This window comes from Tachyglossus aculeatus, chromosome 9, assembly GCF_015852505.1.
Source record: "Tachyglossus aculeatus isolate mTacAcu1 chromosome 9, mTacAcu1.pri, whole genome shotgun sequence".
NCBI lineage: Eukaryota > Metazoa > Chordata > Mammalia > Monotremata > Tachyglossidae > Tachyglossus > Tachyglossus aculeatus.
This window is the reverse complement of record NC_052074.1, coordinates 11,135,096-11,148,333: the sequence shown is the minus strand read 5'-3', so window position 1 is coordinate 11,148,333 and position 13,238 is coordinate 11,135,096. Positions and strand designations below refer to the sequence as shown.

General features: G+C 38.4%; 1 protein-coding gene across 3 annotated transcripts in view; it reads right to left on the bottom strand.

Moving 5' to 3' along the window:
* The window catches only part of AFTPH (aftiphilin), a 64,867-nt gene that overhangs the window by 18,887 nt on the left and 32,742 nt on the right, over positions 1-13,238 (bottom strand). For all 3 annotated transcript variants that reach the window (XM_038750961.1, XM_038750960.1, XM_038750962.1), the window contains exons 3-6: positions 10,011-10,156; positions 9,379-9,505; positions 8,915-8,971; positions 5,075-5,197 (exon numbers count right to left, since the gene is read on the bottom strand). In XM_038750961.1, coding sequence (XP_038606889.1) covers positions 5,075-5,197; positions 8,915-8,971; positions 9,379-9,505; positions 10,011-10,156 — 453 coding nt within the window. The remainder of the gene's footprint in view (positions 1-5,074; positions 5,198-8,914; positions 8,972-9,378; positions 9,506-10,010; positions 10,157-13,238) is intronic.

The following is a 13,238-nucleotide window of genomic DNA, read 5'->3' as shown; positions in this document are numbered from 1 at the left end:
GTGAATAAGAACCCTACTGACATACCTAATAAAGAATACACTGGTGTATATACACTGTTTATAAATCATCCCTTAAATAAGCTATTGTGCAGTGAGAAACAGTGTGCTCACTTGGTATGTCAATCTCTCTAACCTCCCCCTAAATAAAATGTGAAACAAAAAGCAGAGGCAAAACTAAGCTTACTAATAAGAAAATGGTCTGTTTGTCTTTTTCCTACAGGAATAGCTTCTCTCAATGCATCTCGGCTTAAGTGAAACTGCGGAATGAGCTGCTGGAGACCCCTAAGATTTAGGGAAGTCCATTTGGAGTCCTACAGTATCTTGGTTACACCAGGATTATTGCCTCAAAAGTCCGGGTCATTTTGGAGCTGCTGCTACCTTGAAGCAACTCCCAAAACACCCAGTTTTCCATGTTCAAAGATGCAGACGCCTCAGAAGCAACCCAGTGCACCCATGCTATAACTGGGACATGCAATTCATCTCAGCTCACTTCTAATCTAGAAGTGACTTGTTCCACTCCGGTGCCCATCCTTAATTCTTCCATTTTAAGAAATCTAAATTCCCTCTGTCACCTATAATGTATGATTTTAAAAAAATAATATACTGGCAGGGGATATTCAGACTTTAAAGCAATACTCTGGATGAATAAGGTCATTTGGGGCAGGGAATATTTCTGCTAAATCTGTTGTACTGTACTCTGCCAAGCACTTACTCCAGCACATAGTAAGCACTCAATAAAAACCACTGATCAACTGATTGATTTGAATATGGCTGGCTTTTCAATTCCTCCATCCCTTAACACACCTAGATAAATAGAGCAAGCAGTGCTCCCAAACAAAATGTGTGACCTAGTGGATAGAGCACACAGGCTTGGGGGAGTGAGACGGACCTGGGTTCTAATCCTGGCTCTGCCACTTGTCTGCTGTGTGACTTTGGGCAAGTCACTTAACTTCTCTGTGACACAGTTACTTCATCTGTAAAATGAGGATTGATACTGTGAGCTCCTTGGGGGCATGGACTGTGTCCAACTTGATTAGCATTTAGTACAACCCCAGCGTTTAGCACAGTGCATGACACCTAATAAGAGCTTAACAAGTATCTCAAAAAAAGAACACAAAAACCACACACCACTAGTGTGCACAGAACAGGATAATGATGCAATAAAGAACATAATGAAAATGGGGGTTTGACAGTTATTGCTGGGAAGCAGCAGCAGGAAACAGACAGATTGGTCTATAGTATTCCAGAATTCAGGGTTTCAGCTAAGGGCAAAAAATGCTGCAAGGCCTGTGCAATAAGGAGCAGAATTACCATCAACAGCAGATTTTCTAAGCAGTGGCCAGAGCAGCCAAGAAACTAGACCCTATTTTTAACTCAGGGGTTGAAAGGATACACTCCTTCCAAGCACTTAGTACAGTGCTCTGCCCACTGTACGGGCTTAATAAATATTACTACTGTATGTTTGTCAATCATATTTGTGGTTGCAGGCACAAAGGACACAGCACCAATTGTACCATCACCTTCAAATTTGTTGGCCAAACCCCCGCAACCCACACACAAAATAAATATTTTCCCAATATTTATGTTTAAATTCAACCCATATGAAATACACAATCAACTTGAAATGCTTTGGTGTGGGGGGAAAAAATCAATTGTATTTATTGACTGCTCACTGTGCTAAGCACTTGGGAGAGTACAATATAACAGAGTTGGTAGACATGTTCCCTGACTACAAAAGTTTTGGAACAAACTTTAGGCTAGCAAAATCTACGAGGAAGCAGACCTGAAGATTGCTTTACCACACTTCTACGGTTACAATCTCATAATGTGTATACTTAGGGGGGTTTTAAAATTAAGCTTGACCAAGAATTATTTTTCCTATCCAATGGAAAAAAAAATATAAAAAAGTTTGATAATGCTTATAAGTTATCACTTATTCTTTACGTATGCTCCCAACACTGATCATTATAGCTCATGTAAGTCCATCTTGGCCTGTCTAGGAAGTTGATATCACTCCTAGAACTTTTCCACTTCTTTAAAAGGCTATTTTGTCACTAAAACCAGCAACTAAAACAAGCCTTGCAAAACATGCTCTCATATTGCAGAATATCATTTTGCTCACATTAAACTTTTAATGCTTAAGTGTTAAAAGTCTTAGTGCTTACAATATTCCTATAAAGTAGGGTTCAAAAAACACAAACCGCAATATCAGGAACTCCAGTAAATTGAAGTACTTAGTCCTGCCCTATGGATGAGGAAATTGAAATGTGGTGTTAACCTAAACTGTCCACAATTTAGGGATGGGGGATGGACTGTGAGCCCTATGCGGGACAGGGACTATGTCCAACCGGAACTGCTTGTATCCACTCCCGTGCTTAGTACAATGCCAGGCGCGTAGCAAGAGCTTAACAAATACCATAATTATTATTGGGATAATTCCTAGGACAATAATCTAAAACAATCTTAAGGTTCTGAGTCCCACAATGAAGGGAGCTGCAAGTACAGAAAGGAAAGATGATGGACTGTAAGCTCCCTGAGGGCATGAACTGCATCTTATTTCTACAGAAGAGGCATTCTATAAGTTTTGATGGTGATTTTGGATTTTTTTTAAAAAAATCCATGCATTTAAAACTAACTCCAAGAGCTGTTTTGCACAGGAAATCCAAGAAGAAGCTGTAGTCTCATCAGAATGATGTACTAACTACTTCCTGCTTCCACTTACACTCTTTTAGCACTTTGCTCCATACAAATCTTTCAGCTCATTACTTGTTAGGCCACAGCTCAGGGGAGAATCTAAGCTAAAAAGGATAAAAATAAAGGGAAACTATTACTAGGGTTCTCTCTTCCCACTTCATCGTTCTTTTTGGTAGCCTGCTCTAGGCTGAACAACCCTTACTGCCAAAATGTCTTTTTTTTTTCTTCACGTTTCCATTTCTTTCCTTTGTATCAGAGTCAGGACCAATGCAGAGAAAAGTGTTAATGTGGCAACTGCCCAGGGTATGGCAAAACTGGTATTCAGTGGTGCAAAACTGGTATTCAGTGGTGCAAACTGGTATTCACTTCACATGCACAACAGGCCCCCTAGCATGGCACAGGGCTGGGGGGCAAGGTCTAACCAGGAGGGAAAAACAACACAAAACAATAAAAAAACCCGCTCTACACAAGAACTGATTTAGCCCCACCTCCGGCAATAGTGAGACTGAGGGCAACTCTAAAGCCAAATGCAGACCCTCCTCAGGGTAAAATGAAGAGGTACCCACTACCCAATTTACAGAAGCAACGTGGAGAAGTAGCATGGTCTAGTGGATAGAGCACGGGCTTGGGGGTCAGAAGGTCAAGGGTTTTAATCCCAGCTCTACCACATCTGCTCTGTGAACTTGGGCAAATCACTTCACTTCTCTGGGCCTCAATTACCTCACCTGTAAAAGCGGCATTAAGAGTATGAGCCCTATGTAGGACACGGACTGTATCCAACCTAACTTGCATTTACCCCAGTACTTAGAACATGCTTGGCACATAGTAAGTGCTTAACAAGTACCATAATTATTATTATCATAACTATTCTTCCTAATCCAAAAATTTATTATTAAAATCACTTCACAGCTTTTTTTTTTTCTAGTCACTTCGGGCTACTTTTCACCTGCACCATCACTATAAATGCTTTGTTCTGAACTCTTTTCAATTGTCCATCTTTTTCAGCCAAAACTGGAAACAAAGCTCTGTGAGGGCCTGATCGACATCAAAAGTAGTGGCAGATCTTTCTCATAGTTCCTTATGTTCTTCTGGCTGCTATCCTGTCCCCATGCTAGCTTTTTTTAAATGCCAAGAGGAAAAAGTACATTGTTTTTACTTTTATTTTTTAATCCACCCTGAGCCCTTGATTTCTCCTCCTCCTCCCGGCCACAAATATACTTGCATATAACCTGTCATTTCTTAATTTACCTTTGTGAAATTTGTCTTTCCCTCCTAGGTGAACTAACCGGTACTCACTCTCACTGAATTCCATTTTGCTTTATTCTGACCATTTGGGGGGGGACATTAATTCTGGTAGCTCTGGACAGATTCTAAAAATCAAGCCATGATGCCAACAAGAAATGTATTCCCTAATTGCTTCGTTGCTGGTATCAAAATAGAAAATATCAGGTTAGTGACAAGATAATCAAATGTAGAAAATGAATAGGTGGCATGATTTCCTGATTCAATTAGTTTAGGCCATAAATATATTTTACATTAGGCACAATCTGAAGATGCTTTTAAGGAGACAAGAGATAAGAACGGGCATCAAACTTGTGAATGTTAGTTTGCAAAATACTACAATTGTTAAGCCTTCTGAAAATGACAACGCATTTTACTACTTTTTTCCTTCTATGTAAAGAAATGAGCTCAGCAAGAATTACTGAGCCACTTCTAATTGGATCTGTGAATAGAAAGCAACTGAACAAGTAGAAATATTCTTCCTGATTTTAATGATAGATTAAGGACATGGCACTACTTATTGTATATTGTGTAATTTCTTATTCTGATGTGCTGAAGGGGCAAGTAAGAGAGAATGGAATAGAAATCACCTTGAATTTTAATATGGCACTTTTCACTTGTAAAACTACCACTTTTCAATTATTTTTTACAACAGCTTTTCACTTGAGAAAGATTTTAACCCAAAGAGATTACATTTTAAATGCTCTCAGGGCAAATAAAGCACAAAAAACACTCTGTCAGGGTCATAAAGTGGCAAATATATAAAAAAACTAGCAACGTCATGTTCTATATCTACTATAAAAATATCTGAATGCCTATGTTAAAAAAATTCATATCAACCATAGAAAAATTTGCCAAATATATTACATATATTAAACTAAAGCATAATGTGGGGAAACTTAAATCGTGCACTTATGACCAGTATTTTAGCCATTTCTCAAAGAAAAACTTTTCTGTTTGAATATTAACCTAGTGCTCTCTAGGAGGAAAATATATATTTGGGCATATGTCTTTATCAGGTATATTTTAATATAAATTCAAAATCTCCAGTAAAATAACAACAATCTGGAGTAGTTTCTTTTCTAGTATTATCTTTTACCTGGAATTGATCAGACGTACACGTGTTCATCTCTGGTGATACTGGAGGTGTCTGCCCGATTGAAGCTATTTTTTCCGCAGCAGATACAGGTTTCAGTGGTTCCTTGGTAGGCTCTAACATACCCTAAAAAAGTTAAAATGGCTTTCAAAAGCAAAAACTACATAATGGCTAAAATATATCAAAGGCAGCATTTAAATAGTAAAACCCAATATGAAAAGCAGGTTACTTCACAAGTACGTCCAGAAAAAAGGAGTTATATTTGTAATGAAAAGAATTCTACCTTCCATACTCACCAATGCCAGAGAATGGTTTACAAAATAACTTTATTTCCTCGCAAACCCTTTAAGTTTAAACAAGACTGCTCCTTAATTTCCAACATTAGCTCAGGACAAATTTCACAAATAATCAGCATTTCTCTCTTCCTGTTTTCCACCAAAAGTTATAACAAAACATCCAATGAAAGGGGAAAGGGTTCCAATGCAACAACGTGAATAATTGTTAGTGGCTAATATGGGAAGGGGTAGAGGGCAGGTAGGAGAAGGAGAAGAAGAGTGGAGGAAAGCACAATAGCATGTAGGATCCATGTTCTACAAAATCAGCCCTTCTACAGTCTACCCTTGGCTTTGAAGCACTTGGAATGTAAGATTTCCCAGTTTAAAGGATATCCTTTCCACCCTTATAAAAACTTATTCTAGAAAAAGGATTTAGAAGCAAGAGTACTATTCAAGGAGATGTTTGATCCTTGATAGTCTACCTGAACTTCTGGTGCATGACTACCCTGCATTTATTTGTATTTAATTTGGAACGTATGAAAAAATTCAATATACACATTCACAGGCCAAAATTTGAGACACTGTTTCCATACAAGTTAATTAAATGAATTTTAGTTCCCAAAGAATAGCCCAGTTCAACTCAGCACTACCAAATCAGTAGGCCCATTGGTTTTTATTCCTTTGGACTAGCTACCTTGAGACTAGGGAGAATGAACTCACATTTCTTGTCTGTAACCACAACTTGTGAAACTTGGGAATGATAGACAACTTATGAAAAGATGAGGGACACTTTGGTATACAAGTATGAATAAGGGAAGAAATAAAGTCAACATCTGCATAAGTATCAACACACTACTAAATTAATAAAAGGGAACAAAATCATTGAGCCATGAGCCTTACATGCACTTTTCTTCCATCAGACAAATCAATGAATTTTAAAATGGAAAATTTAAGGATTATGAGCCCTTGAAAATATGACTATCTCTGGAAATTAAGCACAACTATAAAAATCAGATTAAAAAATCCCCCAAATTTGAAAACATCTCACTGCTTAGTTGTCAATTTCTATGAAAGTAATAAAGATTTCTTCTATAAGCAGGGTACAGACCCAAGTCAACAATGAATTCAGAAGTTGTTTGATCAGTGAGGAACATAGAACAACCTGGGATGACTTAATAAAATTTTTACAGCCTTGCTTCATGAGACCCACAAAGTAGGTATTTTTATTAAAAGCCACTACCTCTTCCAAGGAATTAGTAATGTCTTTCATGCCTAAATTTTACGTGCTAGGGATGATTTAAAGTGCCTCTGAAAAGAAGACCCTCATTCAGTTTGATTTCTTAATATTCTTGGAGGCTCAACAAAAATTCAGAAACCAAACCTGTGATAACATCAAGTCTGGGCCTGAAATGGGGAAGATAGAAAAGGGCATTGTGAAACTTTGTTACTCGTTAGGTAAAAACTCACTGAGCGTATTACAAGGAGCTTGAATAGCCTGGCTGTGTGCTATCTGGGAACAGGATGGGAGAGTGGCACATGTTCTTCTAAGTGATTCTGTCAGGGCACAAGAGCTGGCATTCCACGTCGTCTAAGTCTCCCCCTGAACACATCTGAAAGGTGAGTTGAGATCTTCAGAACGTCACCACCTTGGGAACACTGGCAGGTAAAGTAAGGTAGCAGAGAGAAGCAGAGTGGCCTAGTGAAAACGGCAAGTGCCTGGGAATCAGATGGACCAGGGTTCAAATCCTGGATCTGCCATTTGTCTGCTGAGTGACCTTGGGCAAGACACTTCACTTCTCTGGGCCTCAGTTACTTCATCCATACAATGGGGATTAAGACTGTGAGCCCCATGTGGGATGTGGACTGTGTCCAACCTGATTGGCTTGTACCTACCCTAGTGCTTAATACAGTACCGGGCACATAGTAAGCACTTAAATACCATTTAAAAAAATAGAGAGAGAGCAAGAGAGGCTAGTCTCCCTTCTAGAGCTGCACAAGTGGCTGTGGTAGTTTCAGGTGCTGGAAAGGGGGAGCATGATCATTGTGTGAAAGATACATTGCTAATAAAAGATTTGTAATTCTTGAAAATAGCTCAGGTCTTTGGAGCCCGCTATTGGGTAGGGACCGTCTCTATATGTTGCCAACTTGTACTTCCCAAGCACTTAGTACAGTGCTCTGCACACAGTAAGCGCTCAATAAATACAACTGATGATGATGATGAGTCCTAAATATCTTTTCCCTGGTTTGAAACCAGGAAGAAAATACATCACACATATTTATATAGCATACATTTCAGAACTTAGAATTTAACAAGATACCCTGAAAAAAAATCACAAGTTGTAAATAAAGGTTTAGGAATCCTTTTAAAACCTGTATTAAGCACATTCATAAAAACCCTAGTTTTCTAAACAACAGTGTGGTTTTCTAGAGCTCTGTTCATAAAAAAAATTTTTAAAGTAGCACTCTGGATCACAAATCAGCACCTGAAACAATACATTGGGAGACACTAGAAGGACAATTTGACTTCACTTGACTTGTTTGGATTATAAGGGCTTTTGAAAGGGACCATATCCCCTTCAAGCAAGTAGAAGACTGACAAAGAATATTTCATCTATTATCAAGGGCCCAAATGCTGAAAGAGGCAACAAGATACTTGCCTTTGCACTACTCTTTTTGATTTTAACCTCTACATTGTAAAAGTAGTATGCTTTAAAAATAGATGAAATGCTTGAAATCATTAGAGCAGCAATTTAAGAATGGAAGAAAATGTTGTAGGTCAAGCCGACACAGCAACAAGAAAACTTCCACTGCAAACCCATTTTCACATGCTCAAAAATGATCAAGGAAATTGTCCTTTAGCCTAAATTTCCAATTCTTCATTTTTCCAATTTGGCCTTAAGGTATTTCCTCTTCATTTTTAAGGTATTGGTGGAAGAATTTAACCACAGTTTTAAAGAGCAAATATAATTTTTCAGACCACCTATAACTCAAAAGTCCATCACACACAAACATCAAAACTCAAATATAAATAGTTCTTGATAAGGAACAGAATTAATCATTCCTTCAGAGTTTTCTTGGACTACCTGGCATATCTGAAAAAACAAAATTCAACAAGTTTTAAGTCATGGCTTACAGTTGGGTTCCGGTGCAATTCATTAAAATTGTAGTCTTAATGCTAGATCTTACTGTTGGGGTTGCTGCTTTCCTTTCTATGAAAACTGCAGCCTTGGCATTTCTGGATTTATATCTAAATATGTGATTCCCATGGGACGACACACAAATATCTAAATTTCATAACAGGATTACATCTAAAACATTTCCTCAAACCCTCACTAACTCATTACAGTACCAAGAAAATTATGAAAATGCAAAGAGAAGTTCAATGGTCAGAAGTTTTGCAACAACAGCCAAACATACGTTTCAATTTACTCAACTTCACCTGTTTCAAGCATTCATCTTTCTTGCCACAAAACGTATGGAATTAACTGTTGCTTTGGGTATGCTTTTTAATGGAAAATTACAACACATAATACAATAGATACATAAATGAGGGCTTTCCTGTACTTACCAGTCCTGCTGCGTACATGGGCACTATAACAGGCTGCTTCTTATTGCCTGTAAAGAGCTGCAGATGTGAAGGAGAAAAAAACAGTACTAAGGAAATAGTCTAACATCTCTTTCAGTGACCAACTAAATCAACTATGTTTTCAAATAAGCTAACAGGCATTTTATTACATCTGTTAAGAGTTAGCACTGAATTTTAAGAACAGTATAAAGGCTCTGAAAATGTTTTTAAAATTAAGCACACTAGTAAGGTATTTAGCAGGAAAGCTCTCCTGTGCAAATAAATGCTGTTTAGAAAAACTACGTGGGGATTCACTTTAAAAGACAGTCAACTTTGATTGGACATTCATTTAAAGACAAAAATAACAAATCGTATGTGAAATGATCTTTTTGGACGAGAGCTGGTGGAAAATAAAAGCAGGATTTTGAAGTTGTTAGGTAAGGCCTTTTTACTATAACAAGACTCACGATATTTCGGGTGTCGATTCCCAAAGAGCACAAAAGCTTCTTGTTGCTGTGGGAGCCTCCCCACTGGTATTTCAATCCATATGCTTCATGGATATCCTGCAGTTCTGTCCACACGTCCAGCAGTCCTCTAGAGATGCCAATACAAAAAAAAAAAAAATCAGATGACTCAGCTTTCACTGCATACTCTAGTTTTAATATGACTGACATGTTACAAATTCCAATTAAACTTATTCCCAAGCACAAGTACTCCAGAGAACTAAAGTTGCTTTAGTGTTCCTAGACAATTATTATTCACACTTATAATTGGAAAATGATGCCCACAGCAGACAGAACATGGTCTACTTAGACTTCATCAACACGTGAATTAATATAGCAATTTGTAGCAAGTGTAAGTAATAAGCCACATTCTAATTAACTATCTCTCTTAGGCATCACTAACAGCAACTGAGAAACCACCAACTGCATGAAATTACACCAATACCTGTGTTCATTAGAAAATTTCCAGTAAACAAATTCTTAAAATATTCAAAGTTAAAGTTTAAAGTAAATTTAACTATGCAACCGAGAGTAATATGATTCAGCTTACGCTACTTAAATAAATTCTAATCAATGAGAACTTCAAAGTTCCTTACCCACTTTCTGTTGAGGTCTCTCTTGTTCTTTCCTCTAAGTTTTCCAACAACAGCTTCAGGGAAGTAACCTTCTCTTCAGCCCCAGAAACAGGAACAGCAGGGAAACAGGCCTCAAATATTCGTTGCAGACGGCTTATCAATGCAGCCTATGTAAAAAAAAAAATACCCCCAAAGAAACTGATTTCCAGTTTTCTAATTTTATCTTATAGTTTTCAAGGAAAAATAGTCATAATGGGTTAAATCTCTGAAGTCTAAGAAACTAATAACAATAATGGTGATATTTGTTATGCACTTACTACACGCCATGCACTATATTAAGCACTGGGGCAGAAGATACAAGATTCTCAGGTCCCACACGGGCTCACAGTCTAAGTAAAAAGGAGAACAGGCACTGAATCTCCATTTTACAGTTGAGGAAACTGAGGCAAAAAGAAGTTAGGTGATTTGCCTAAGGTCATACAGCAGACAAGAGGCACAGCCAGGATTAGAACCCAGGTCCTCTAACTTCCAGGCCTGTGCTCTTCCCACTAGGCCAAAGGTGTTTCTCCCACCTCCTCAAACTCCCATTTTCAGGAGTTAATAATAGTAATACTTATGAAGAATATTTAAAAAAAAAATCCTGTGCAATTTCAAACTAAATACAGAAAACCTTTCCATTGAACATTTGCACCAGAAAGAGTTTGGGGTGATGTTAGATAGCTGTCAAGTGGTATGAATTCAAATAGGTAGGAATGTCTCCAAAGAAGTCCTTCCACTTGATGTAACTTTGTTGTACTGTACTCTCCCAAGTGCTTAGTACAGTGCTCTGCACACAAGTGCTCAATACAACTGAATTGAATTTCATCATTTCTGCAACTCATCAAGTACTTCTATCATTTAGTAAGTTTCTTTGTCCACTTTTTGTAGTGCCTTCACAAACTAAGTAATCTACCTTCTCCCCTAGCAAAACTGCATATGTCTATATCTATATATAGCACATGGCGCAATGGATAGAGCACAGGCCTGGGAGTTAAAAGGTCTTGGGTTCTAATCCCAGCTCTGCCAATTGTCTGCTGCGTGACCTTGGGCAAGTCACTTCACTTCTCTGTGCCTCAGTTTACCACATCTGTACAATGGGGATTGAAACTGTGAGCCCCACGTAGGACAGGGACTGCGTCCACCCCAATTTGCTTGTATCCACCCCAGTGCTTAGTATAGTGTGTGGCACATAGTAACAATAACAATAATAATCCATTTTAACTCTTTATTAGGGACAGTCTATATGTGTTGTCAAAAATCACACATTCCTAAATCCTTAACTGCACAGAGTATTGAAGTGTACTTTAGCTCTCACATACAATCCGAATGTAAACTGCTTACACAGTGAATATGCTATCACATACATTTAATTTTTCTATAAAAGACTGCCTTGGTTGCAGTGCTAAAGATTAAATGGTTACAAAAGGGATAACTTGTCTACTGGAAAATGGCATATGGAATGCGATGTTGGAAAAAATGGGATGTGGGCATGACTTCATTAAGGCACACATTCTACAAATGTGGGGTTTGTCAGGACTGTAACCCTCTTGTTTTTGAGGAACTGAGTGAACTGAAAGTGCACCGAAATGCTGAGAGAGGGATTTTTCCCTCTCCTTGTCTCCCCATTTATCTGTATTTATGTCGGTCTTGACGGCTGAGACACATACAACTACCTCATATTTCCTGCTAAACCGAAGTACAAATTAATTTGTTTAATTTTGAAAATTTAAAACATCCAATACTGAAATATTAATACTCATTGCTTAAATCTGATAATTGCAGATTTTTTATACCTTGAGTAAGAAAAAGTTGCAAATCACTGATGAATACTATAGGAATGAACTAGAAAATGGAAATGCGTGGTAAAATTCCTTTAAGGATAAATGCTTTAAAAATCTAAAATTCTTCCTTTGAAAAATCAGAACTTGGGTGAAATATGTAACTCCCATAAATAACCTTGAAAGCTTTGCATGAAACAATATACTTAACAGGCTACCTTCTTCAATATGATTTCCCCAAGTTAGATTCTTTCCTTTAACCATCCACGAAAACAAAAATAACTTGGAAGAATTCTTACTGGAAACTGAGAAACCCGGGGTGAAGGGTTCGACTCGAGATCCCTGGGCTCCTGCAACTTGCAGGTATCATGGGGCTGAGCATTTAGTCTCTCTCCATCAGAGGGCCATGAATACTACCTCTGAAGGGATCAGGTAACTACCTAATTGGAAATTCGATGCAGCATGGGTTTCCCTTAGCAGAACAAACACAAACACCAACATGGTCCACAGAATTGACTATTATAACTTAGCCTCTCCTTTTCTGTCAGTTCACTTTCAGACACTTTCCTTCCCCCTCCTCTCTCACTCTGTTCACTGGGTATCTACTTAAGACAAAAACCCACCCCATTCCTGGAATAACAGTCTCATATGTAAATAATAGAAGTTTCAGTAAAATATATTACCCCTACACCTCCCAGGCCTCTGAGGGTGCTACTGGGGGCATGGTTCATAAGCGCTTAATACAGTGCTCTGCACATAGTAAGCGTTCAATAAATACGATTGTATGTTTGGTTCTGTTCTCTGTCTCCCCCTTTTAGACTGTGAGCCCACTGTTGGGTAGGGACTGTCTCTATGTGTTGCCAATTTGTACTTCCCAAGCGCTTAGTACAGTGCTCTGCACATAGTAAGCGCTCAATAAACATGATTGATTGATTGATTGATTGATGATGATGATCAACCAGGGCTGGAGAAAGGAGACAGAAGGAGTAGAGTCCTGGGCCTGGACTCTGGACCCTCAATCAGTGACAGACCATTTTGCCACGAGGGCACCTTAGTCACCTGATTTTCCTTCTCTGTGCAGAGCACGGTACTAACTATTTCGGAGGGCTCAATCAAATTAATAGACACAATCCCTTTCCTCCAGGAGTTTACAAAAAAGGAGGGGAGGCAGACACTAAAATAATTTACAGAGAGGAGGAAGAAGGAAAAGTTGCCATGTAGGTGAGTGAGCGTTTTAAGTAGTAGGCTATGTCAGACAGTGGTTGTGAGTACCAAAGTGTGTGACTGGTGCAGAAATTCTCAAGGGGTAGTTAGGAAAAACATAAACTGGGGAGGAAAGAAATTAATCCAGCTTTCGGAGCAGTGATGATACGCTCACCCTTCCCTCACCACCCCCGCGGCCCGGATTTGAAACACCCAGCAGGAAGCAGCG